The 25405-nt window shown below is 43.3% G+C and overlaps 1 protein-coding gene across 1 annotated transcript; it reads left to right on the top strand.

Moving 5' to 3' along the window:
* The first annotated feature begins 1604 nt into the window (after positions 1 to 1604).
* On the top strand, positions 1605 to 14215 carry ADAMTS1 (ADAM metallopeptidase with thrombospondin type 1 motif 1). Its single transcript, XM_081907811.1, has 9 exons — positions 1605 to 2489; positions 5650 to 5996; positions 6798 to 6930; positions 7662 to 7829; positions 8993 to 9279; positions 9993 to 10179; positions 10271 to 10446; positions 11618 to 11793; positions 12070 to 14215. Exons 1-9 carry the CDS (start codon positions 1853 to 1855, stop codon positions 12800 to 12802), a joined length of 2844 nt encoding a protein of 947 aa, XP_081763937.1. The 5' UTR covers positions 1605 to 1852; the 3' UTR covers positions 12803 to 14215.
* The last annotated feature ends 11190 nt before the right edge of the window (positions 14216 to 25405 follow it).

Raw genomic sequence — 25405 nt, forward strand, 5'->3', positions numbered from 1 at the left:
AAGGCCAACTGAAGGAAGGAAACTCTCTGAAGTTTAACCTAATGTGTAGTGTGCATATGATGCAATGGAGAACTTTGGATTCAGAACTATTAGCAGCTAAGCAATAACCACACTAGTTTTGTTCATTTCAGACCATAGCTGTCAACGTTTCCCTTTTTTTAAGGGAATTCCCTTATTCCAAATAGGATTCCTTGCAAGAAAAGGGAAAAGTTGACAGCTATGTTTCAGACATGTGCCTGATTGTTCTTTGCACTGGGGTCTTAAGAAGAGGCCTCCCTTAACTGGGGGGGGGGGAGGAAATAAGCAGTCAAAATACTGGACATCTCAAGCATGTTGTATATAAATAATTAAGTGGATTAGCTGTACTTCTAGAGTTTAGCTGGGATTTCAATATAAGTTTATTGGCTGCTGCACATACGCAAATGTGCCTGTTCAAGTGGTTTTAAAAATAATACAAACTTCCCAGAAGTACAGGTGTACAACAGAGTGGAGCTGTCATGAGACCTGTGCAAGAACAGGAAGCTATAGGTAAAATCATCACTCTCACAACCATTACATTCATGAGGCTCTGTTTTAGGACATGCTGTTCTTGCCCTGTAATTGGAGACTTTTTCATCATACCCTTAGTTCTCCTTTTCCAAAGGAGCCCTGATCTGAGAGTAAGAAAATAAATTTATCAGGGTCAAATGAACAACACACACCACTGTCCATTTCAAGGAGGGGAAACAGATGATTTAGCTCTAGTGTATTTTGTTCACCTAACCCTTTCTCCTCTGGATTGGTCAACAGTGCTGCAAAAAGTGAGAGTTGTACAATAAAAAAGCTAGTAAAAATGCAACATGTTGATTAAACGGCGTTTTACACATCCAGCGCCCACAAATTAACCTGTTCCAAGCTGGACTGGACAGATGTTGGCTAGCGTGGGCTACTGTCACCCCGCTTTAGAAAGGATCTCACAGCAGGTGAGTGGCAGACGCCTTTGGAGAAATGATCCGTACCTTGGATCAAACAAGACGCCTGCTAGATTCTTACACACTGCCTCGTGTGCTAAAACGACGTGTGCTCTCTCTGTCCTCCTAAAATTGCCTTGGCAAACGAGAGCGAGCGAGTGGGAAGCCCAAAGATCTGGCAGGGTCGTCGGAGATCTTCTTGGGTGGAGGAGATTCAAGGAAACCTCTGCCCTCGGCGTCCTCCTCCTCCAACTCTCCCTTCCCTGGAACACCGAGCGACCGCAGCAGGCGCCTCCTACGTGGAAAACCTGAGCTGCTGGCAGCGGCGGCGGGGAGGGGAAGGGCGCGCGGCCTCGGGGCTGCGTTGCTCGGCCAGGCGGCTCGGAGCAGGTATCTCCCCCTCGGCCCCGGCCCGTCTCCCTTCCCCGCCGCCGCCCTCCTCCTCCTCCTCCTCCTCCTCGCGGAGGGTGTGGCGGCCGGCCAGGGCTGGAGGCAGGCGTCCAGCGCCAGCGAGCAGCAGCAGCAGCAGCCACGAGTTACGCACGCAGTGAGCTCAAAGCTTGTCTACGGGGGTCCCGCCTCCTCGGGTAGGGGGAGGGGGGCTCCCCCGAGCGCATCCCATAAAGGGCAGGGCGGGCTGCCTCGGCGCTCGCATTCAAGGCGAACAGCCGAGGCGCTCGCGAAGCCGGGACCCGCCTCGCTCGCTCCCCTCAGCGGACTCCCGAGAGTTCACTTAACGAGGCGAGCCCGGCAGCGGCGGTGCCCCTTCCCGCCTCCAGAGTCGTCCCGAGAGGAGCGCCGGGGCTTCGCTTGGACTGCCCGAGCCCACGCCCGCCTTCGGGGCGTCTTCGCTTGCCCTGCCCTCGGTCCCTTCTCTCCTCCACAAGTTACCTCAGCACAGCATGGAGAGGGCGGCAGCACGCCTGGCGCTGAGCGCGCTGTTGCTCTGCCTGGCCGCTCGGGGCAGCCCGCGGCAGCCCGCCGAGGAGGAGGAGAAGGCGCTGGTGGTGCCCGTGAGGCTGGATTCCGCCGGGCGGCAGCAGCAGCAGCGGCTCTACCGCCTGGACGCCTTTGGCGAGCGCCTCAGCTTGGAGCTGCAGCCCGACAGCAGCTTTTTGGCGCCGGACCTGACGCTGCAGTACGTGGGCAGCCGGCCCCGGAGCGAAGAGGAAGAGGCTTCCGAGCAGCCGGGCGCCTTGGCCGGCTGCTTCTACTCCGGCACGGTCAACGGCGACGCGCACTCCGCCGCCGCCCTCAGCCTGTGCGGAGGGCTCCGCGGAGCTTTCTACCTGCGCGGCGTCGAGTACCTCATTCAACCGGCCAACGCCTCCCTCCCGCCAGGAGGAGACGAGCCGCCTCGGCTGCACGTCCTGCGGCGCCGGCTGCGGAGGAGCCCCCGGCAAGACGGCGGAGCGAAGTGCGGAGTGACGGACTCCGATTTCCCCTCTACGGCTGCGGAAGGGCGGCCGCAGCTGCATGAAGAGAAGGAGGCGGCGGCGGCTGCAGGAGCAGCAGCACCGGAGCACGCGGCTCGCGCAGGTATTAACCTCCCTGCACTTGGCTGTCCTTGGCGGGGAAGCCGCGGAACTTCCAAGCCAAGGGAGTTCAGGCTCTGTGGGAACGTCAGCGGGATGCGGCGTGGCACGCATGCGCCCCGGCGGCCGCACTTTTTTGCCAAAGCTCCCGGAGTGGTCCAAAGGCTGCAGTCGACTTCCTCCGATTGGCCACTCTAAAAAATGGGGGTGGGTGCAAAAAGAGAGAGAGAGAGAGATTTATAACAAAGCTAACTTGTGCTTAGGGAAGTAAGTGTAGTTTCCAGAGTCTGCATTCCGTCGCACTTAAGAATGCTTGCAACGATTTTATGACTGAATAAGCTCTTCAGAAATGTCCTTATTTTAGATCCTAAGTGTATTTGTTTGGAAGTTCCATTGATTGCAACAGGCACCATTTCCAAGCAGTTTAAATCCTATGCAAGTGGAGTGAGTCCTGTTGGACGCAGTGGGCTGGCTTCCCGACAAACATGTACAGGATTGCATCGTCAAATAATGAACTACATTGGTTGTCCTACATGGAGGTCTTTATTTGGGACTGCTCTGGAGTAAATTTGGTGTGGATCCATTATTCCAATATTAGACATTACAGAATGCCAGGTGCCATGTTGTGCCCACCTATTCTAGAATAATACCCCCAAAAGTACTTACTATATTCCCTGCCCCTCTACCATTTAAAATTAGAAGCTTCTAAAAAGTAAATAGTCTGCAGTTCATATAATGAGGAAAGCTGACCCTAACCTTTTAAAAAGATCATTGTAAGGGGGTCCAAAATAAATGAAAAGGGCAGGTCCATCATAATCTGCAAACCTTATTTTGGCATAATCTCATAGGAGTCAGGGGCAATACTGTGGCATTTACTAGTTTGAGGAGACTTTAGCAGAATATGAATTGAAATTAATGAGCACACAACCTGATCCTATGTTGCTTGGAAATAAATTCTACTGAGTTAAATGGGGTCATCCTGTCCATTAAGCATGTGTAGGAGTGCTTGTGTACAATGTTCAGGCTAAGGGTCGAAATGCAATTCATTGGAGCCTGGGTTACAGTCCCAAACACAATTACTAAGTAAACTGGACTGCATTGAACATACCCTAAGTGCAATGTGATTTGTTTTCCCTTCAGTTAAAACAAGGCAGAACCGTGCAATTAGCAGTGGTGCTGCAATCCTGTATATATTGGCTAAGAAACAATTATCCAGAAAATTACATTGTAACTCATAAATAAACATATCTACATCAAATTACATTGATAGTACTCTTGAGTCCTAAATATGTAAATCTGTGCTCTCTGAACAATAAAACATACGCTCTACTGAAATTAGAGATTGCACTCTGATCCTAGGTTCCTCGGTTTGCAAATCCCAGAGACATAGCAGCTAATCCCAAGTAAGTGTGCATAGGAATGCAGCCTTAACCTATGCAGAATTATTCAGAAATAAGTAATCTAACAACCATTGCTAGTCCCAAAATATGAATGAGAGGAGGTAGTTCAGGTATAATTTCCATCTACATCACTGGATCTTTCTGGATGACACAGACACAGGACACTCTTTGGTTTTCTGAAGCTTGAGCAACAATTCCAGCAGTAAATGCTTGTTGTATATATTTTCCTACCTTGTACCTTTCCTCATCTTAAATCAGTCACTCCTTTCCAAAGCTGCTTTTAGCTCCATGGGCAGGAAAGGGCAGCCCCCGTAACTAAATGAACAACTTAAAACTGTTGCTGCTTCCACTCATTTACATGGCCTTTATGATTAGGAAATTTCCACTGCAAATTACATGGGGCAAGGGGAAGGAATGAATAGTGAATCGAGCTCACTGTATCCTCAAGTATATGCTCATGGGGGGAAAAGAAGGCAGATCTTTATTGACACAAAAGTATCCTAAAATTGTGGTAATTGCTGTACAGTATGATCATTCACAGCCATGCCTTTGGACACAGGTGTAGCAAAGGGGAAGTTCCAGCCCAATAAGGGCTTGTGAATGAAGACTATTTAATATGACTCATGCAGCCAATGAGAAAGTAGAGGAAAAGGCACTAGGAGTAAGACAAGGGCACAGTGTCTGGAGCATAGAAATTGATGCAGTGAGGTCACAAGAACTGGGTCACAGTAGCAATTGGCTGCTTGGCACAAACTTTTATTCCTGCACTCTGCTTTCCACATGGAGCCCCACAATCTTAGTCAAGGCTTTTGATTTCCAGTGCCAGCATGACATAATCCTAAGGTTTTATTACCGGAAAGGGGGGAGGGCACTTCTTCCAAGCATGCTTCCAGTCGTTTTAATCCTACAGCAAATTAATTGTATGCTCATTCCTGGTTCCTTACACACCTTTTGCTTTTATTTAAGTACAAATTTTATTTTTAATAGAATTACAGCTGTTCCACATGGAAATCACACTCCAGTTTAAAACTGAGGGCTGAACGGGCAATGCAAAAAGGATAAAGTTTTTCATTAGCTGATGTGAGCTGGGCTTCCACATACTGTAGCCTACCATTTGATCAACAAGACGACAAACTTCTATTCTGTTTAGGAGGCTCAGAAATTGTGTGTCTGCAGCACACCTAACTTACAGCAGTAGGACTATAGCAGCAGGGAGCTCAATGGAGACGTGAGGCATTACCCATTTGCAGAGGGAATATGATCCCTCGCTTCTCTACTGGCAGTAATAGGGAAACAATTTCCCTTTCTTAGAGGAATAACTCCTCCTACAGGCAGGCAAGGAATTTTGCTTCCAAACCAAGAAAGCAGCTGTCATCAGCATGGAGGTGTGCCATTTCCAAGAAAAGTGGGGAAACCCCACTCCTAGTATTCTGCCAAGCTCAGAAACTTGGGCACGTGTAACATGCATGGATCCATGATGAGACTTTGGACCTGATCCTGAGTCAGCCTCTTATTTCTAGACTCTGAATCTTGGCCTAGGTTGCTTGTGAAGAATGATTCACAGCAGCAAGGGAGATTTATATTTTTACCTGTGATGGAAATTGCCTGGATTGAAAAAGAATTACAGAATTTGCTTTTAATAATAATGATAAGTTGCATCTTTGCTACTTTAAACACCCTCGGAAATGTTTACTGTTCAAGCTCTAGGTATAAAACAAGTCCTCAGTCAGCTATTTATAAGTATTTTTCTTTTCTAAAATACAGGGCATAGAAGTACAAGGAAGAAAAGATTTGTGTCAAGCCATCGCTATGTGGAAACCTTGCTTGTAGCTGACCAATCTATGGCAGAGTTCCATGGCAATGGGCTGAAACATTATCTTCTGACACTCCTGTCTGTGGCTGCCAAATTGTATAAACATCCCAGCATCCGGAACTCTGTCAGCCTGGTGGTAGTGAAAATAATGGTCATCTATGATGAGCAGAAGGGGCCTGATGTGTCCTCAAATGCTGCGCTTACCTTAAAAAATTTCTGCAACTGGCAAAAGCAACACAATCCTCCTAGTGACCGGCATCCTGAGCATTATGACACTGCAATTCTTTTCACTAGACAGGTAAGGAGAAAAGAATGAAAAAGGAATGTGTTTGTTTGGCAGATTTCCCGAGTATGGTCTGGAAGTACATAGGCTAAGCTGAGGCTAAGCAGGTCTGAGCCTGGTTAGTGTTTAGATGGGTGACTAGCTGGGACCCAGTTTGGGTTCCATGATGGGGAAAGGCAGGATTTAAAAGTTTTTTTAAAAAAAATAATACATTTATTTATCATAAGGCTTTGGAACCAATGCATCCAGAAACTTTTCATTTGATTTTTTTAGAAAAATTGTTCCAAAGATCCAGTCAGTGAAGAAATATGTTAATGCACCAGTTTTACTTGCTATACTTTTTGTAATTTCACCCATTTGGAAACTACAGAAAGTAAGTAGTTCAGCATGCATACTGCTGAGAATTTGATTTGTGAGATTTGTTGGCTCCTGCTTGAACGGCAAATCCACCTGGAACTCATTCACAAGAAGTTTTAGGTAAATTTCCATTGCCACACAACAGCATAAAGTAGGTGGGGAAAACTCATACATTATAGTGTGGGATAATTACCCAAACAGTTTATTTTAAAAAACCTCCATAGGAAACTTACACTATTGACTTAAAATATATTTCTTTGCAGCATGACTACCACAATTAGCATAGCAAAGTTTTGTGCAAGTCCTTCCAAGAGAGAATTATCTTTATACCTGTTGAAATTCTGAGTATTAATGCTCTTTCCAGAAGGAAAGGCAAACTGCCAAAGTAAGACTCTTCATGCCAAGGTTAAGCTCCTGACCTAATTAATAATGAAACTGGCTCTTCTTCTCCTTATATAGGATCTCTGTGGTGCCAAGACATGTGATACACTTGGGATGGCTGATGTGGGAACAGCTTGTGATCCAAACCGCAGTTGCTCTGTCATAGAAGATGATGGCTTGCAAGCCGCTTTTACCGCCACTCATGAATTAGGTAATTGAGATCTGTGGCAGCCTTGATTTATTTTAAAATATACATTATGCATTTTAGTCTGCATTTAAGCTATTAAATCAGCATGATTCTCTGTTACTGTGGTCTAGTTCTCAATGAGGTGGTAAACCTTTGCTTGGGTTGTTCCTCTTCAGACTACAGGTGGGGGTGCATTATTGAGTGTTCATCCCACAACAACAAAATATCAATTTACACAGAAAACTAGATCTTAAGGAGGATAGGTCAGAACTCTTCTCTCTGATTTCCCCGCCTCCCTAGAGAAGCATTCACACATGTCAAAAAAAGTTTTGTTGCCATGAAAAACAGTGACAGAACTGCTTGAGCAGTCCAAGCTGCACTATTTTCAAAATTCTCCAATGCTGCATTATGCAGCCTTATTCCATGGGGCATTATTGTGGGTCCATTGGCCAAATGTGAATGGTAATGTGAATTACCAAAGGAAGTAAGAGAGGGTCTTCTGTTCAAAGTTTACTTATACTGTGAATTGCAGCTTTTGGCTGCTTGCAACCCTGGCAGATGGCCTCGCAACCCTGACGCAAAACTTGCTCTGTTATCATTTTGTCCTTGGGACTCCTAAGCTGTGACTCCTTTGCTCCAGTAGTATACATCAAAATTACATCCATGCAGATGTTTAATACTTAGTGTAACAGAAGGTAATTTTAAAGAGTCATAATGTATATAGCAGATTTTATGATGCTACCTTTTTTTCTCAGGCCATGTGTTCAGTATGCCCCATGACGATGCAAAGCAATGTGCTGGTATTAATGGTGTAAGCAGGGACTCCCATATGATGGCATCTATGCTTTCCAACTTGGATCGAAGCCAGCCGTGGTCTCCGTGCAGTGCTTATATGATTACTACGTTTTTGGATAATGGCCATGGTAAGTCGTGGTTTCAATTTATCTCTGTAATGCTGGGGTTCATATACTGCTTACATTTAACACTTTAATTTCCAGCTTACTGAAACAATTCTGCACTTCATTATGCTGCTTTCTAATATAAGTCTGCTGTTACTTGCCCTTTAGACCACTTACACACCCCTGGGAAATTATTTAAAGGATGGTCTTTCCCACAGAAGTTGCACCATTCCAGAAGGGGTGGGTGCTGACTGCATGAGAAAACCCCACACAATTGGCTCATTCAGCCATGTGGGTGGGTTATCTAAGCCAAACAGGAAATGCTTGTGTGTAAGCTAAATCCATACTGTTGTGACAATGTCAAGAACATATTTTACTTGCTCTTCAGCTGTATCAGACAGCTATTAGACATAGTAACACAAGTGCAGTCCCCGTGCTCGTGTCCAGCATGCTCCTGAGTATTAGGGAGAGAGGGCAAATAGAGCAGGACTGATGCTTTTGAAACCTCAACACACATTTCCTAGAGGCCTCTGCTTGGTTGTTACTGGAAACAGAATGCTATACTAGCCAGATCATAGGAGTGATCTTACGTTCAATGGGCAACTTCCATTTTATGGTTGAAAATATGTTGTCAAATATTGACAGCTTCACTTCAATAGTCTGAAGCATTCCTTTCTTCAGTCATTTTTATAGCATTTGTAGTGTGCAAAGATGGGCACATTTTGCCAGCAGAAAGGTCCAGGCTCAATCGCCAGCATCTCTAGGTAGGGCAAGGAAAAGGCCATCATGTCTGAAACCCCAGTGAGCCACTGCCAATCCATTTATACCAGGGATGGGGAACCTGCCATCCTGCAGATGGTGTTGGACTCCAAATGCCATCAGCCCTAGTAAGCATGGCTACTAAGCTGCGTGGGCCCAGTAGCCTTAAGACTGCTACCTATGTTCCTCAGTGCTTTTGAATCGTTATTTTGATCACTTTCATGCAATCGTTCAACAGATCTCTGTTGCACCTGCTTAGACATATTTTGTTGCAGTACATTTTGTTAAATAAAAAAAATATCCTAGTGAGTGCATGTCTCAGAACAGATCATCTCAAATCTCTTTCTGATACTATTCTATTTACAGGAAAATCAACCCAACTTTTTTAAACAAAAGTTTCCCGTCACTCTTTCCCCCCCTTTCTCCAGGCGAGTGTTTGCTGGACAAGCCTCACAAGCCTATCCAACTCCCTTCTGATCTGCCTGGAACACAGTATGATGTGAATAGGCAGTGCCAGTTCACATTTGGAGAAGATTCCAAACACTGTCCTGATGCAGCCAGCACATGTACAACTTTGTGGTGTACTGGCATGTCTGGTGGATTGCTCGTGTGCCAAACCAAGCATTTCCCTTGGGCAGACGGCACCACTTGTGGAGAGGAAAAGTGGTGCATGAATGGCAAGTGCATTGAGAAGACAGACAGGAAGCATTATGATGTAAGTATGGTTATTTATTTTTTAAAAAAACCCTGAAAATATAAATCTAATCAAGAGTGATGACGTGCAGTGTAATTATGGTGGAATATAAATAATAATAATTAATAGTAATAATGATGATGATGATTTGATTTGCTACCTGCCCTTCACCTCAAGATCCTATGCACAACAATTTAAAATGCATCATGAAGATGTGGCTAAACAAATTAGGAATACTCTGGGCCACTCAAGTTTTTAGTTCCAATAAATCTAAATATTTTAGCTTAGTATAATGATCCTGTGTGTGTTAACTCAGAAGTAAGGGGGCAGTCCAAGCATCCAACTGGCAGCAGTATGACCTAATGGGGCAGCATAGCCCCCACCACAGTCACGCCACTCATGCCAACTAGGGCAGGGGCAGCAGAGGAAAATGACACTCCGTTAAGCTAGCTGCCAGGCTGGTATAACAAATTGCCCTGCTGCTGTCACATGACCTGGTAGTATAGCCAGGTCAGGACCCACCAGACCCTGTGCCAATGCAATCCTATGCATGTCTACTCAGAAATAAGTGGGACTTACTTGAGTAGGACTTACTCCCAGGTAAGCATGCATAGGGTCGCAGCCTCAGTCACTAGAAAGTGGGCATAGAGTTGCAGCCTAAAATGTTTCTAATGATGGATGCTTTCCCCAAAAGCATTTCACATGTGGACTTATTTTTGTTTCTTGAAATGTAGACCCCTATTCATGGTGCCTGGGGATCATGGAGTTCCTGGGGAGAGTGTTCCAGGACGTGCGGTGGTGGAGTGCAGTACTCTCTGCGAGAGTGTGACAACCCAGTACCCAAGAATGGCGGGAAATACTGTGAGGGAAAGCGGGTGCAGTACAGGTCGTGCAACATTGAAGACTGTCCAGACAACAATGGTAAGTTACAATCAGGTTGTTTTTTTAAACAGAAAAGAAATGTAGTTGTGATATCTTCAAAATGCCTAATAAATGTATTTTCTGTAAACAGGCAAAACCTTCAGGGAGGAACAGTGTGAGACTCACAATGACATTTCCAAGTCTCCTTTTGGAACTGGACCTGTAGTGGAATGGACACCCAAGTTTGCTGGAGTTACTCCCAAAGACAGATGCAAGCTTACCTGCCTTGCAAAAGGCACTGGCTATTTCTTTGTCCTTCAGCCTAAGGTGGGTGTGGGTGTCAGTGTCGGAGCATATTACTTATAGGCAACGTTTTATATGTGCCTTTAAATTTTATTGCTCCTAACAATTGCTTAGAGAGGCACACCCTTATATGGAAACTAACACTTTATTCAAATAGCTTCACTCCCCTTGCTTCACTGCAGTCCAGTCTTCCCACTGCAAACTGATTTGCATGCATAGTCATTCTGTTTCTATATCTTATTTTTAAAATACCTTTGAAAATATTTTACATGATATCTGAATTTATTCATTTTCTAAGATCCAGCAGGTTCCTTCATTCTCCCTCTACACCATAGCAATGCCTAATTACTAAACATCTAACTTCTAAAAAGTAATAAAATGCTTTTTATTCGATTTAGTTTCAGTTTTGGAGCTATTAGTCAGAAAAACTCATCCCCCAAAGCTTAAAGTAAGGTATAGTCATATTCTTCATAATGAAATATTACTTGCCTATATGCTGACTTCCTGATCCTTGAAGAAATTAATTAGGCTCCTGCTGACACAAGTGCTGGAAGATCAAAGTCTGTTTGTTGCTGTTACAGAATATAAATTTATAACTTTTGATCTAGAGAGACAGGCAAGGAGCAGTGAGCTGTCTTTGTGATGCTATGCACGAGCAACTGCCCAAGAAAGGACTTATTGTTGTCAGTTCTGAACACCAATGTGAGAGATTTGGGGAGGCTTAAATTCTGAGAGGGAAGAGGAGACTGTACTCTGCTACATTCCCTACCAAGCCCCCAAAATCCTCACAGATGCTTAGCTTACAGAGCTGGACTTCTGTTCAGTTTTATACCAACACAGTTCCTAATGATCACAAACTATGCGCACAACCCCCAAGTGCTGGATATAGAAATCCAGGAAGCAGTTAGGCAGTACCTTTCTATGCATGTAGTCCAGAATCCAGCCAGTCATGTGTTTATGGAAACCCACTTCTACACATGCATCACACTCACTGAACAAGAACAATAAAATTATAGTTTTATTATGACACCCACTTTTGATTTTCAGTTGGGACCATTGAATATCTCCTCCGTTGAAATTATTGTGATTAAAAAGCGTTTAACTCTGGATGGATTGTACCTGGTGCCAAAAATGTTTAGTGTTGTACGAACACATGTGTGCCCTTCTAATCATGGCTTCTTTGCTTTCTTTAAAGGTGGTGGATGGAACCTTGTGTAGCCCAGAGTCCACTTCAGTCTGTGTCCAGGGGCAATGTGTAAAAGCTGGCTGTGATCGCATCATAGGCTCCAGTAAGAAGTTTGATAAATGTGGTGTCTGTGGAGGAAATGGATCTACTTGCAAGAAAGTGTCTGGAACACTTTCTAGTTCCAGGTATGTGGGGTTTTATCCTTAACTGTTGCTAATAGCTTACAGATATGTCTTATCCACTAGGATTGTAGAGCAGTTATATTGTTCAGCTGAGGGACCAAACTTTCATCTTTTAAAATCGAAAGCTTACTTAAAGCTTGCGTTAATGTACAGGAATTTCAACTTTTGAAGCTGCAAAGAAAGATCTAGCCAGTCATAAGTTTCTGTACTTAATGTGATCCTTGAGTAAATAAGGATATACTGGAGACTCAACTGCTGTCCTCTTTTTCTTACCTCTAGACCTGGTTATCATGATGTTGTTGTGATCCCTGCTGGGGCAACGAACATAGAAGTTAAACAGCGGAATCACAGAGGTATCAGGCAGGACGGCAGCTTCCTTGCTATTAAAGCTGCAGACGGCACCTACATTCTCAATGGTGACTATACACTATCAACTGTGGAGCAAGACATCACCCATAAAGGCAGTGTGTTGACATACAGTGGCTCCTCAGCTCCTCTGGAAAGAATCCGCAGCTTCAGCCCACTGAAGGAACCTTTAACAATACAGGTCCTTACCGTGGGTGATTCGTTTCGACTTAAGATCAAATACAGCTATTTTGTGAAGAAAGCGGGTTCCGAGAAACCTCCCAGCAAGAAGACTGATTCTTTCAATGCAATTCAGGAGACGATCTTATCTGAATGGATTTTTGAAGAATGGGGAGAGTGTTCTAAGTCCTGTGGTACTGGTTGGCAGAGGAGATCTGTAGAGTGCAGAGACCTTAATGGACAGCCTGCCACAGACTGTGCAAAAGAACTCAAGCCAAGCGATGTCCGGCCGTGTGCAGACACACCATGCCCACAGTGGCAGCTGGGAGACTGGTCACCATGCTCTAAGACATGTGGGAAAGGCTTCAAGAAGAGGTTGTTAAGATGCATGTCCTTTGATGGTGCCACATTGTCCAACGAAAGCTGTGACATTTCAAAGAAACCTAAACATTTAATAGACTTCTGTAATGTTACAAACTGCAGCTAAAGCGTAACAGGTTGGGGAAGCTAAAGTTGGTTGTTTTCTTTTCCCCTTCAGACCAAAGCACTGAAAATGAACTATTGAGAGGTAGCAATTGTAATTCGCATGGAAAATTCACAGGGAATCCACTGAGATGGAACAGTGCAAATAACGTTAGATAGTATACTGAAATGTAAAACAAAACAAAAAACCATGTCAACTGAAAATCTGATAAAAAAAACAATCTTAGTTGCTAGCTGTTTCATCTTCAGCAGGTAAAAGTCCTGAGGCATTACAATTTCCTCTTTTAAGTCTGTTACAAATTAAACAAAACATAGGCAGTGGCCAAAGAAGTTTAAACAAACATTTCAATGTTTTAGTGAGAGTTGGGTTTTTTGTTAAAACTTATGGAGTTTGTTTTGTGGTACTGATAAAACCCCTCTCTTAATCAAAGTTGGAGAGGGAGAACCATTTTCCTCTAAGCTTAATTATTGGTCAGCTCTTGCCTACCTCACAAAAGCAAAAAAAAAATAACAGTATTTTTTGGGGAAAACTATATTGTTCATGGCTGCTATCAATAGTTTTATATAACATTAGAGTGATATTCTCCACCAGGAAGCAAACAATTACAATGATGTTTGCTTGTAAAATCTCCTGATAACTAGAATGTAGTGCTCTTAAAACCTTTTGATTTAATGAAATTCTTTTTCTTCATTGTAGCTGGTATGCTCAACCTGCAGAGTAAGAATGGTAGCAGTTCGAGAACCGCACACTGTTCTCACTGCCCTGGATTGATCGCTCCCTTGTGTGTGTGTCTGTTCTTCATGCCCACAGTTGTTCCACAGGACTCCAACAAAACCCAAATTTAGCTTTGGAGCCTGATTTCACCATGAAAACATATTCCTAAATTGTTACCATTTGAGTTGTCTAACAGCCACCATTTTGTTCGGCTACAGCTCTCCACCTCATCAAAAGTAATATTCATATGTTTTCTACAAAGAATTAATGGAATTTTATGGATAGAAAATCGCTTAATACATGGCACCCCATAAATTTGCATTGTTCAAATCACTTGTACAGCAGGGAAGATTGCTGCAGGATAGCAGGTCCATCCGCAGCAGTATGCCAGTCCCTGCATATTTAAAAAGGATGTGCTAGTTCATAGACTATGAGAGAATATGGCTCTCCATATGTATATAGTAAAATATATTGCTATAGAGGATGCGTACTTTATAAGTATTTATATTCTTTCCCTTCTGAGAAGGGTTATAATTGGTAATAAAATGCATATAATGAACCTATTTATTTTTATATTTCTTGGCTAATATGATCTCCTAAGTTATCACTTTTTTAAAAAAAGAAAAAGACATATAACAAGGATAGAGTATTTATGCAATATAATATGATACTAGAGATAATAAACACTATGAATTTTGGAAACTGTGTGAGGGTTTTTATTTCACTGATGTTCACATTACTGTGTTCAAAAGAATAGCTGTTGTGAAGGTTAATGAAGGACATTGCAAGACACAATCCAGCCTAGCACATGCATTATGTTCTATGCAGATATCAGCCTGTTTGCCCTCCAGCGCCCTTAACATGCATGCTCCACTTCACCTGGTTTGCAACTGGGAGAGGAAGAGCTATGATTCCTGTCACAATCCCACCTTAGTTCTTACCTGAGTGTAGAGATACACAAGCTTAGCTCAACACAGTCCTAATCGCATTTATGGTCTTTCATTGGATATAGGTGTTAGGCCTGGTTCATACATGGAAACAGTGATGCTTTAACCACCTGAAATGTCACTGCGCGCAACAAGATTATTCAGGTAAGGCAGCTTAGGACATGAATCCATCTGCTTTCACTGCACCACTGCAATCTGAAAGTCTTGCAGTATAGTGCAAACCATAGTGAAAACCATTGCATCTGCATGAACTACTTCGTTGGAATGACTTCCTGTAAAATGCTGCCTCTGCACAGTTGCATTTCCATCTGCCATTGTGCTGCTGTTCAAAAATAGCAGCTGCAAGCAGACTTCCCTGATAGATGTTTCTGTGGGAACAAAGATCAATGTTTTTCCCCTCACACACTGCAAGAGGAATCGGTTTACAAAATTAAAAGATCAATTCATATTACAATTATTTCACCTTTGTGTTCTTTGTCTCACACATTCAATATGCACATACAAAAAAACAACAACGGGGGGGGATATTTGTGCAAACTTCAGAGAGCGTGTTCATTGTGAGGTTTGGTTTACATAGCTCTTGTAGAAACAGATTTAATAACAGATTTGACCCAGGCTTCTAGTTGATAAACAATAATTCATCCAAACTGGCTTACATATGCCAATGGCATTAAAGAAAGAGGGGGATAGTAAATTCTAGGCTTTAGGAGCCATAAAGATGAGAGCATTGTAGTACATAAGAAATGTCAGAAATCCTTTTTGTGTACTTCCCATTTAAGTAAATGAGAGCTGTGCTAGAGCACAGCAGTTTTAATATTTACACAAGAGAACTTCCCACTGGGTTGTGTTAATTGGACCGCTGTGCCAACTATGCTACCCAGTGTGGGGTGTTTTGCCCTTTCCTTCCTGCCATCTCCATCCCAGCTAAAAACATTAAGAGTCTTTTGTCAGGGGAAAATAGTTGTAAATATACTTACCAGCACATACCCTGTACTTCATAACCTGATCTTGCTTTTGTAGAAGCTGGTCAAAATGTTCAGTGCAAGTGTCTTTCAAATGAGTATATTTAAGATTACAATGAGAACGGGAGCAGGACAAAGACACTTTCTTGCATGTAATAGTGCAAATGTGATTGTGTGCCCCATGTCCTGTGGAAAAACAATATGCCTAATTTTTCATAGGTAGTCAGTGTTCTGTGATCCTGAGCATGCCGGCTCCCCAATCCTAAACATATTTTGTTGTTGTTGTTTAGTCGTTTAGTCGTGTCTGACTCTTCGTGATCCCATGGACCAGAACATGCCAGGCACTCCTGTCTTCCACTGCCTCCCGCAGTTTGGTCAAACTCATGCTGGTAGCCAGTGGCGTAGCGTGGGTTGTCAGCACCCGGGGCAAGGCAAGTAATTTGTGCCCCCTAACCCATGGATTTGCGCCCCCTAACCCGTGGATTTGCGCCCCCTAACCCTAACCGCCAGATATTGCGCCCGGTGTGGCCGGGCCCCCCTGCACCCCCCACGCTACGCCACTGCTGGTAGCTTCAAGAACACTGTCCAACCATCTCGTCCTCTGTTGTCTCCTTCTCCTTGTTCCCTCCATCTTTCCCAACATCAGCGTCTTTTCCAGGGAGTCTTCTCTTCTCATGAGGTGGCCAAAGTATTGGAGCCTCATCTTCAGGATCTGTCCTTCCAGTGAGCACTCAGGGCTGATTTCCTTCAGAATGAATAGGTTTGATCTTCTTGCAGTCCATGAGACCCTCAAAAGTCTCCTCCAGCATCATAATTCAAAAGCATGAATTCTTCAGTGATCAGCCTTCTTTATGGTCCAGCTCTTGCTTCCATACATACTACTGGGAAAACCATAGCTTTAACTATACGGAACATATTTACTTGAAACTTATTTCCATAGTATCAGTGGGATTTAATTCCAAATGAGTTGGTGCATTCCTGACACATTGCTATGCACTATCTCAGGGTCTCATGCCCAGATCTTGGGACTCTCCCTTAGTTTCACACCCTCCTCAAGTGCTTTTGTGTCAATGAAATGTGATAATGCTTCTTGGCTGCATGAACAGGGGACTGTTGGATGTGTGTGTAGCAGGGGTGCCAATGCCTGGGGCCCCAACTCTTTTGGGGCCTCCCAATGTTCAGAATATCAGGGCCAACTGCAACGTGGTTTCAGTGGCTGGTTTCTCCTGCTGCTGCTGCTGCTTCTGCAGAGGGGAAGGAGGGGGAAGCAGCCCCCTGCCAGTAGCAGCAGGAGGAGCTACTGATCATTGAAGCCACACTGCTGCTGTGTTTGGCTCTGCCCCCTGGTTCCTCTGACATCCTGACATGATGTTGGGACATCACATGCATGATGTCACACACAACGTGTCCCCACTCCCCCCAGTGCCTCTGGTGTGTAGATACATTTGACTTTTACATGACTGGATTGTAATCTACTATAAAGTCATACCTCTGGTTAAATATGCTTCAGGTTGAGCGTTTTCAGGTTGCGTTCTGCGGCGACCCAGAAGTAACGGAACAGGTTACTTCCGGGTTTTGCCACTCACGCATGCGCAGACGCTCAAAATGATGTCACGTGCATGCTCAGAAGTGGCGAATCGCAGCACACTCAGACATGGGTTGCGTTCTGCTCAGGATGCGAACAGGGCTCCAGAACGGATCCTGTTCGCATCCAGAGGTACCATTGTATAGAGTCTGGAGTCGGATCCATTGCTCTGCCCACATTTACCTCTTGCTCTGCTACCCCCAGAAGGTGGTGCATACCATGGGGGAATGCACCCCTCGGTCTGAAAAGGGTCACTCACTTTCTGCTCTTACGTGATGGCAATAGTTCTGCATGATCGAATGCAGAAAAATAAAGAATTGCTTCCTGTATTGATCCCAGACGCTGGCAATGTATGGCCTTGATTGGAAGAGTAAGCTGGCACACTGCCACCTGACAACCTCAATAAATGTATGCAGGAAGTTTATAAGGGATCTTGCACTTCACTTGGGTGGTCTTACAATGTGAGCACCCCCCTCACACCCACATGCCAAAAACACACTAGGGTTGTGTAGGGCACTCAACAAACTAGGAAATATTGTTGCTATGAGGCCAGTTTGTTCAAGGCATAAAATCCTCCTGGACTGTTCAGGAGATGGCAGAAGTTTTGCATTGCAATATTTATGATATTTTTTTAAAAAGATAATAATATGTAAATATGTTGTATTTTGATGTATTTTGCTGTCTATGGATGCTTTGATTGTTTCCTTCCTTAGGGAAGTGAGCAACACTCTGCATTAAGACACAAGAGGGACCTTTACAGCTGCTCTCTACACAGGTTTCCTCTCAGGCTTTTAATACACAGTTTTATTTATTTGTAATAAGAATCAGCATAATACTTTGTGTCAGCAGGAAGGAACGTCCTTGCAGTATTGTTTGCCCATAACTCCCGCTCAGCCTCATCCAAGAAAAGATTCTCAGTCACTACTTGGACAAGAAAGAAGGTAGGCACGAAAAAACCTACAGAAAATATTGTGGAATTCAAGCCTGTCAAGGTCATGCACTTTACAATTCCAAACCTGTGTGTGTGTGTGTGTGTGGTTTCTTAATGAGGCTGTATTTTGTATAGCCTGTGTCAGCAACTGGCCAGCTCTGGTGCCACATAAGGACAAGTATTAAGGTTACTGAAGTCTGTTGTTTACTCTTTCTGTGGCAGCACTTGTATTCCACTCCTTCTAAGAATAATATATCATTTCTACTAACCGTGGGCCTGTGCCACAGACATCGCTGCTGAATGTATTTCACCCATACACAGACCCTCCAAGTGTCCCTATTTTTCAGGGACAACCCTGGATTTACAAAAGCCATCCCGGTTTCTGATTTGATCCTGGAATGTCCCGTTTTTCTGTAGGATGTTCCTTTTTCCCCCCCAGAGAAATGTTGGAGGGTTTGGAGTTATGTGACCCCCAAGCCAAGTACCTATACAACATTTAGAAGACATCTGAAGGCAGCCCTATAGTGAAGTTTTTTTTTTAAAAAAATGTTAATGTTTTACAGTGATACCTCGGGTTAAGAACTTTATTCGTTCTGGAGGTCCGTTTTTAACCTGAAACTGTTCTTAACCTGAGGTACCACTTTAGCTAATCGCCGCACGATTTCTGTTCTCATCCTGAAGCAAAGTTCTTCACCCGAGGTACTATTTTTGGGTTAGTGGAGTCTGTAACCTGAAGCATCTGTAACCTGAAGCGTCTGTAACCCGAGGTACCACTGTATTGTGTGTTTTTTTATATGTTGTAAGCCGCCCAGAGTGGCTGTGGCAACCCAATCAGATGGGTGGGGAATAAATACTGTAATAAACATGACATGCGGCTAGTATCACATCTAGATCATCCTTGTTCACACTGAAAGAAAGAAATGGAAAACTATTTTAGTTAAGAACACTAGAAGAGCCCTGTTAGATCATGCCATACGTCTATCGAGTTCAGCATCCTTTTCATCCAGTATCCAGCTAGATACCTATGGGAAACAAGCACAACATCAGTCTCATTCTCCCCATCAACTTGCGTCCAAAGGCATGCCTCTTCCAATACATACAGCCATTGTGACTACTAGTTACTGATAGCCCTGTACCCTGCATGATGGCCAGTCCTGTTTTTAAGCCAGTTCGGAGATGAGAGAGAGGCAATTGTAATATTGCCTCAGTACCTTGCATATGGTAAGACAGTGTTGTGTGGATTATTCTTTTGTATATCTCTCGAGATAAAGCGCCATCTACGAGAACCAAAAAAACCAAAACCAAAATAAAACTTTCCCCAAACTGCTGCATGCGACTCAGTCGGCTGAAGTCATAAATTCAACACCCTCCCCTTTCCTCCACAACAGAATTTATGATGGAAAGGCTGATGAAGTTTAAATAAGAAGCATTCAGCTCACTCAGCAGCGCTGTATTTTAAAAGGACAGCAGTATTTTTTGTTGTTGAAGATAATGAACTGTTGTGTGCTGCTTCAGGCAATATTAAATTAAAATCTATTGGGAAACAAACGGGAAGAAATATCTTGTTTTTGCAAAAGTACCAATTACTGGCATCTCCCCTCACTTTAACTTAATGCCCTGCTGTCTGATACACAGACTATGACCCCGTCTGCACTGTACATTGAAAGCAATAGCATACCACTTTAAACAGTCATGGCTTCCCCCAAAGAATTCTGGGAGCTGTAGTTTAAGAGTGCTAAGAGTTGTTACAAGGTTCCAGTTTCCCTTACAGAGCTTCAGTTCTCTAAGTACCATATTTTTTGCACCATAACACTCACTTTTTTCCTCCTAAAAAGTAAGGGGAAATGTCTGTGCGTGTTATGGAGGGAATGCCTACGGGTGGCATGCCTACGGATTTTCCTCCTCTAAAAACTACGTGCGTGTTATGGTCGGGTGCGTGTTATAGAGCGAAAAATACAGTAGTTTAATAAGCAATCCCTCTTCCCCAGTAACTCTGGGAATTGTAGCTCTGTGAGGGGAAAGGGGATCTTGTTCTTCTAACAAATTACAGTTCCCAGGATTCCTTGGGGAAGCCACGTTTAAAGTGGTATCATACTGCTCTAAATGTGTAGATTTTGCTTCATGGCTGTGTCCGCATTTCTCAGAATGCAACCTCTTCAAAGGGGAGGGGGAGGAAAGAGAACACTCTATGGTGGAGCTTTCCAAACTGTGTGTCGCGACATGTTAGTGTCTTATAAGGGTTTAGTTTAACCTCCAGTTTGCTAGTACAGTCATACCTTGAGTTGAATGTGCTTCAGGTTGCGCTCTGCGGCAACCCGGAAGTAATGGAGCATGTTACTTCCGGGTTTCGCCACTTGTGCATGCGCAGACACTCAAAATGACGTCACGTGCATGCGCGGACGTGCCATCGCGTTTTGCATTCCGTTCAGGATGCGAATGGGGCTCTGGAACGGATCCCGTTCACGTCCCGACGTAAAACTGAATGACAGCATCGCAAAATGAGGCATGTATAAAAAGTGTATCACCAACATGAAAAGTTTGGAAAGCTCTGCTCTATGGGACTGCATGAAGAAGAAGTTTTTTAAATAATAATAATAATAATAATAATAATAATAATAATAATAATAATAATAATAATTTATTTATTTATACCCCGCCCATCTGGCTGGGTTTCCCCAGCCACTCTGAGCAGCTTCCAACAGAATATTAAAATACAATAATCTATTAAACATTAAAAGCTTCCCTAAACAGGGCTGCCTTCTAAAAGACTGTTTCATAAGACTTTCTGATGCTGCTGTAGTTATCTACATCGTTCTTTAGCGGGCATAGAAAGAAGGCTGCCTTGGCAAACATCCCAACTTAGTTTAATGAGGATAATCCTTGTCCAAAGGCCTTTCATTGCGAAGCGGAGACCCATTCAGATAAACCGCAGGCAGAGCGAGCCTGTGGCCGTGGGACTCGGCGGGTGCCAGAAGCCCCCCCAGAAGCGAGGAAGGGACCTCGTAAGAGGCTCCGGATCGTGAACGGGGGAGCGGCGCTGTGAGTTCATCGCTCTTTTCGCGGAAGTGAAGCCGCGCTGCTGTTGCTGATGAGCGCCGACCTTTCTTCTTGAAAAACATCGAAATTGGCTGCAATCTACCCGTGAGTAAGGGGTACCAAAGAACTGATTAAGGATTAATTTAAATTTGTCTATTTCGGCTGAAAACGGGAGGCGAGTAACAGGAAGTCCGCCTTCCGGTCCTGCTAATCAGAGCAAAGCAAAAGAACCCGATGCGGGCTGAAGCGCTAAAAAGAGACTTTGAAAGAAGTAAGAAGGGGCATTAATAGACTGTGTGTTTCTAGAAATTGAAAAGAGTGAAGAAGTAAATTTTTTGGTTCATTGTGTTAGAGAATCCTCCTCCTACTGTGAAGAGATGTGGAATTGAAGGGGATAACCGAGTTATTGGACTGCCAGTGTTGTAAAGGAGTACTGTCAGGCTGCTGAAACTTTTTTCTTAACATAAACTGTTGCATTGATGGATACACTATCGCTTTAATACTGTCATTGAAACCTCTCCGTTACCTTGTGGCACTAATTTGGAACAGAACTTTCTGAAAGCCTCCTTTCTGAATTTGGGGACTTCAGTTGAAATAGGAGCTTTGATGGTGGAAAAGAAACTTTCTTTCCTATGAAAACCCCCCCTAGCGGATTTGCGGAGGCATTGAGGTCTGGGAACTGTATCCTATTGGGATTTTTTGTGGCTTAATTGTTTATACTCTGGGCTTGCCTTTCTCATGGATTGAAAGACTATTTGACCTTGAACAGCAGCTGGGGAATGAGTGGCCCAGCGAAAACAAGAGCAGCTAAAGCAAAGGAAGCTTTAGCTGAGGAAGCTAAAGAAAAGAAAAAAGATAAGAGAGCTGGGCAGCTTGTCCAAACAACCTTGATTCATCATCGTAGATCCTCGGTGCCAACTGTGCTGACGGCGCAGGAGGAAGAAGTTGAAACGCCTGCTACAGAAGAAATGGCAGCTGGAGGAACTGATCCAGTCTTGAAACAAATTTTGGAACAACTGGCACTTCTGAATAAGAAGGTGGACGATCAGTCATCTAAAATTGATAGAGCTACATCTACTATCAGCAAGTTAACAGATCAGGTTTCGCAGCACACTCAGGCTATTGAGAAACTGCAAGGAGCTACGGCGGAGAACTACAAACTAGCTGCGGAAGCCAATCAAAAAGCTGAGCAAGCGTGCAAGAAGGTGGAAGAGATCAAAGGGGAAGTAAGACCTTTGAAAAGACAGGTAGGAGAACAGCAAGCCTACCTGTCAATGGTGGAACTGAAAAGTAAGGAATGTAATCTTAGGCTGAGGGCTGTCCCAGAGTTGGAACGGGGCAACCTAGAGAAATTCTTGACGGAGTTGTTTTCTAAATTTTGGGGGGTTGAAGAAGATAAAGATTTCAGGATTGTGACGGCCTTCAGACTGGGAAGATCGGTTAAGAAAGATAAGTCCAGAGACTGTTTGGTTTGTTTGAGAACAAGAGAGGAAAGAGACAAGATATTAGGCCAACATTTTAAAAAATCCCTGGAAGTTGAAGGCAAAAGGGCAGAAATTTATAGAGACATTCCTAAATATTTGTTGGACCTTAGAGCCACATACACAGACTTGGCCAAATTGTTAAGATACAACGCAATCCCTTATAGGTGGGAATTTCCTCAAGGTCTGTCATTCACCTATAGAGGAAAGAAGGTAAGAATTAAAACACCAGAAGACCACCAGAAGTTCCTACACGACAACGAGGAGGACCTCCAAAAGAGAGCTGCAGATTCCTGGCCTCCACCACCGGGATTACCACCAGGATCTATACCATCTGGAGGCGGCCCGGCACCACAGCTTCCGGAAAAGGACGACAAATTAGATACCCAACTGTGATACCCAAGAAGTAGGCCGGGATGTCTCTACAGCTTCTTAGTTGGAATATAAATGGCGGGAATTCTCCAGAAAAACGCAGAAAAGTATTTCATATTTTGAAAAAAGAACAATTGGACATTATTTGCCTGCAAGAAACGCATGTGACAAGACTCCACAGAAAAGTGTTAATCAATAAAAGGTTAGGCCAAGAATTTATTTCATCGGATAAAGTTAAGAAAAGAGGAGTGGTGATTTATGCAAAGGAGAACTTGTCCCCAAAATTTGTATTTAAAGATGAACAGGGCAGAATTTTGGCAATTGAAATCCAGACACAAGGAGAAAAGTTTTTAATTCTAGGAATCTACGCCCCAAATGATGGAAAATCGGAATTTTTTAAGAAGCTGCACGAGATTATGCTGGACTATTTGGACTATAACAACATTATCATGTTGGGAGATATGAACGGTGTCGCCTCAGTGAATATGGATAAGTCACAAAGTGCTAATATGACGAAAGATGGCAGACTACCAAAAACCTTTTTTGAAATGACTGACAATTTGGATTTGATTGACATATGGAGGATCAAGAACCCTCTAGGGAAAGAAGGAACTTTTTTTTCTGAGGCCCATATGACATGGACGCGAATCGACCAAATATGGATAACTAGAGGGCTGGCACCTAAGACCAGAAAAGTGGAAATCTGCCCAAAAACCTGCTCCGACCACAACGCCTTGAGAATGGAATTGAGACTAAATACAACCGGATCGTTCAGATGGAGAATGAATGACGCTTTGTTAAGAGATCAGGAGATTGTTAAGAAGGCCCAAAAAGTTTTAAAGGACTATTTTGAAATAAACTTAAAGACAAATGTGGAAAAAAGAATAATCTGGGACGCAAGCAAAGCAGTTATAAGAGGGTTTCTAATACAACAGAACACGATTAAAAAAAGACTCTGGAATGAAAAGAAGGAGAAGATCTTGGAGAAAATAAGAGAAGGAGAGAGAAAACTGAGATCCAGGCCTAAATCAAAGGAAGTATTGAGAGAAGTGAAGTTTTTCCAGGCACAATATTCGAAACTGATAAATCAAGAGGTGGAATGGAAAATTAAACAAATGAAACAAAGATCCTTTGAATCTGCTAACAAATGTGGAAAATTGTTGGCTTGGCAGTTGAAAAAGAGACAAAAACTTAACACAGTTACAAATCTAGAGATTGAAGGGAGAATGGTTCAGAAACCCGACGAAATTAGAAAGTCCTTCCAGAGATATTTCAAAGAACTTTATTCTCAAAGGCCACAAAAAAGCTCAGAGGTGGACCAATTTGTTATAACTAATGGATTACAAAAAATACCCCAGGAAATGAGAGCAATCCTGAACTGTAATATTACAACTCAAGAAATTGAATGCGCCATTCAGAACCTTCAACTGGGCAAATCTCCGGGACCTGATGGGCTTACTTCCAAATATTATAAGGTACTGAAGGATTCATTGATACAACCATTGCTGGAAGTTTGCAACCAGATTATGGAGGGGAGGAAGGCACCGGAAACGTGGAAAGAAGCTTTCATCACGTTGATCCCAAAACTAGAATCTGAAAAAACTCAACTTAAAAACTACCGTCCTATCTCACTCCTAAATGTGGATTACAAAATTTTTGCAGACATTTTGGCAAGTAGGTTTAAGAAAGTCTTAAATGAAGTGATTCATAAGGACCAAGCAGGCTTTCTCCCTGGTAGGCATTTATTTGACAACACAAGAAACATCATTGACATTTTGGAGTTTTTACAGATTAATTCAAACACAAGAGCGGTGTTGATTTTTATTGATGCGGAGAAGGCCTTTGACAACATTTCTTGGCTGTTTATGAAGAAAAATTTGGAAAGGATGGGAGTAGGGCGGGGGTTTGAAAATGGAATAGAAGCAATTTATTCAGAACAAAAAGCTAAATTGATAGTAAACAACGTGGTGACAGAGGAGTTCAAAATTGAAAAAGGGACACGACAGGGGTGCCCTCTATCTCCTCTGTTGTTTATTTCAGTCCTGGAGGTGCTATTGAACATGATTAGAAATGACCGGTTGACACAGGGAATTGTGGTCGGAGAGAAACAATATAAACTGAAAGCTTTTGCAGATGACTTGGTATTAACATTACAGGAGCCAGCCTCTAGTACTAAAAGAGCGTTAGAATTAATTTCTGACTTTGGTCGGGTGGCGGGATTCAAGCTGAATAAACAAAAAACTAAAGTTTTAGCAAAAAACTTGACAACTACTGAAATAGAGGAGTTCAGAAAAGAAACAGAACTAAATGTGGTCAAAAAAGTAAAGTACCTAGGGGTCCATTTGACCTCCAAAAATTTGAATTTATTTAAGGACAACTATGAGAAATGTTGGTCAGAGATCAAAAGAGATCTGGAAATATGGTCAAGATTAAAACTTTCCTTGCTGGGCAGAATAGCTGCTATAAAGATGAATGTATTGCCGAAAATGCTATTTTTGTTTCAGGCCCTCCAGATCGTGGATAAGGTGGAATGTTTTGGAAAATGGCAGAGGGATTTATCTAAATTTGTCTGGCAGGG

The sequence above is a fragment of the Podarcis melisellensis genome (assembly GCF_964234715.1).
Source record: "Podarcis melisellensis genome assembly, chromosome: 4".
NCBI lineage: Eukaryota > Metazoa > Chordata > Lepidosauria > Squamata > Lacertidae > Podarcis > Podarcis melisellensis.

Bases quoted from the DNA above. Each gene is read 5' to 3' on its own strand.
- ADAMTS1 (XM_081907811.1), top strand. From the start codon at position 1,853: ATGGAGAGGGCGGCAGCACGCCTGGCGCTGAGCGCGCTGTTGCTCTGC. The intron at 7,830-8,992 runs GTAAGTCGTGGT...CCCTTTCTCCAG, and splicing joins GTTTTTGGATAATGGCCATG to GCGAGTGTTTGCTGGACAAG. The intron at 10,447-11,617 runs GTGGGTGTGGGT...CTTTCTTTAAAG, and splicing joins TCTTTGTCCTTCAGCCTAAG to GTGGTGGATGGAACCTTGTG.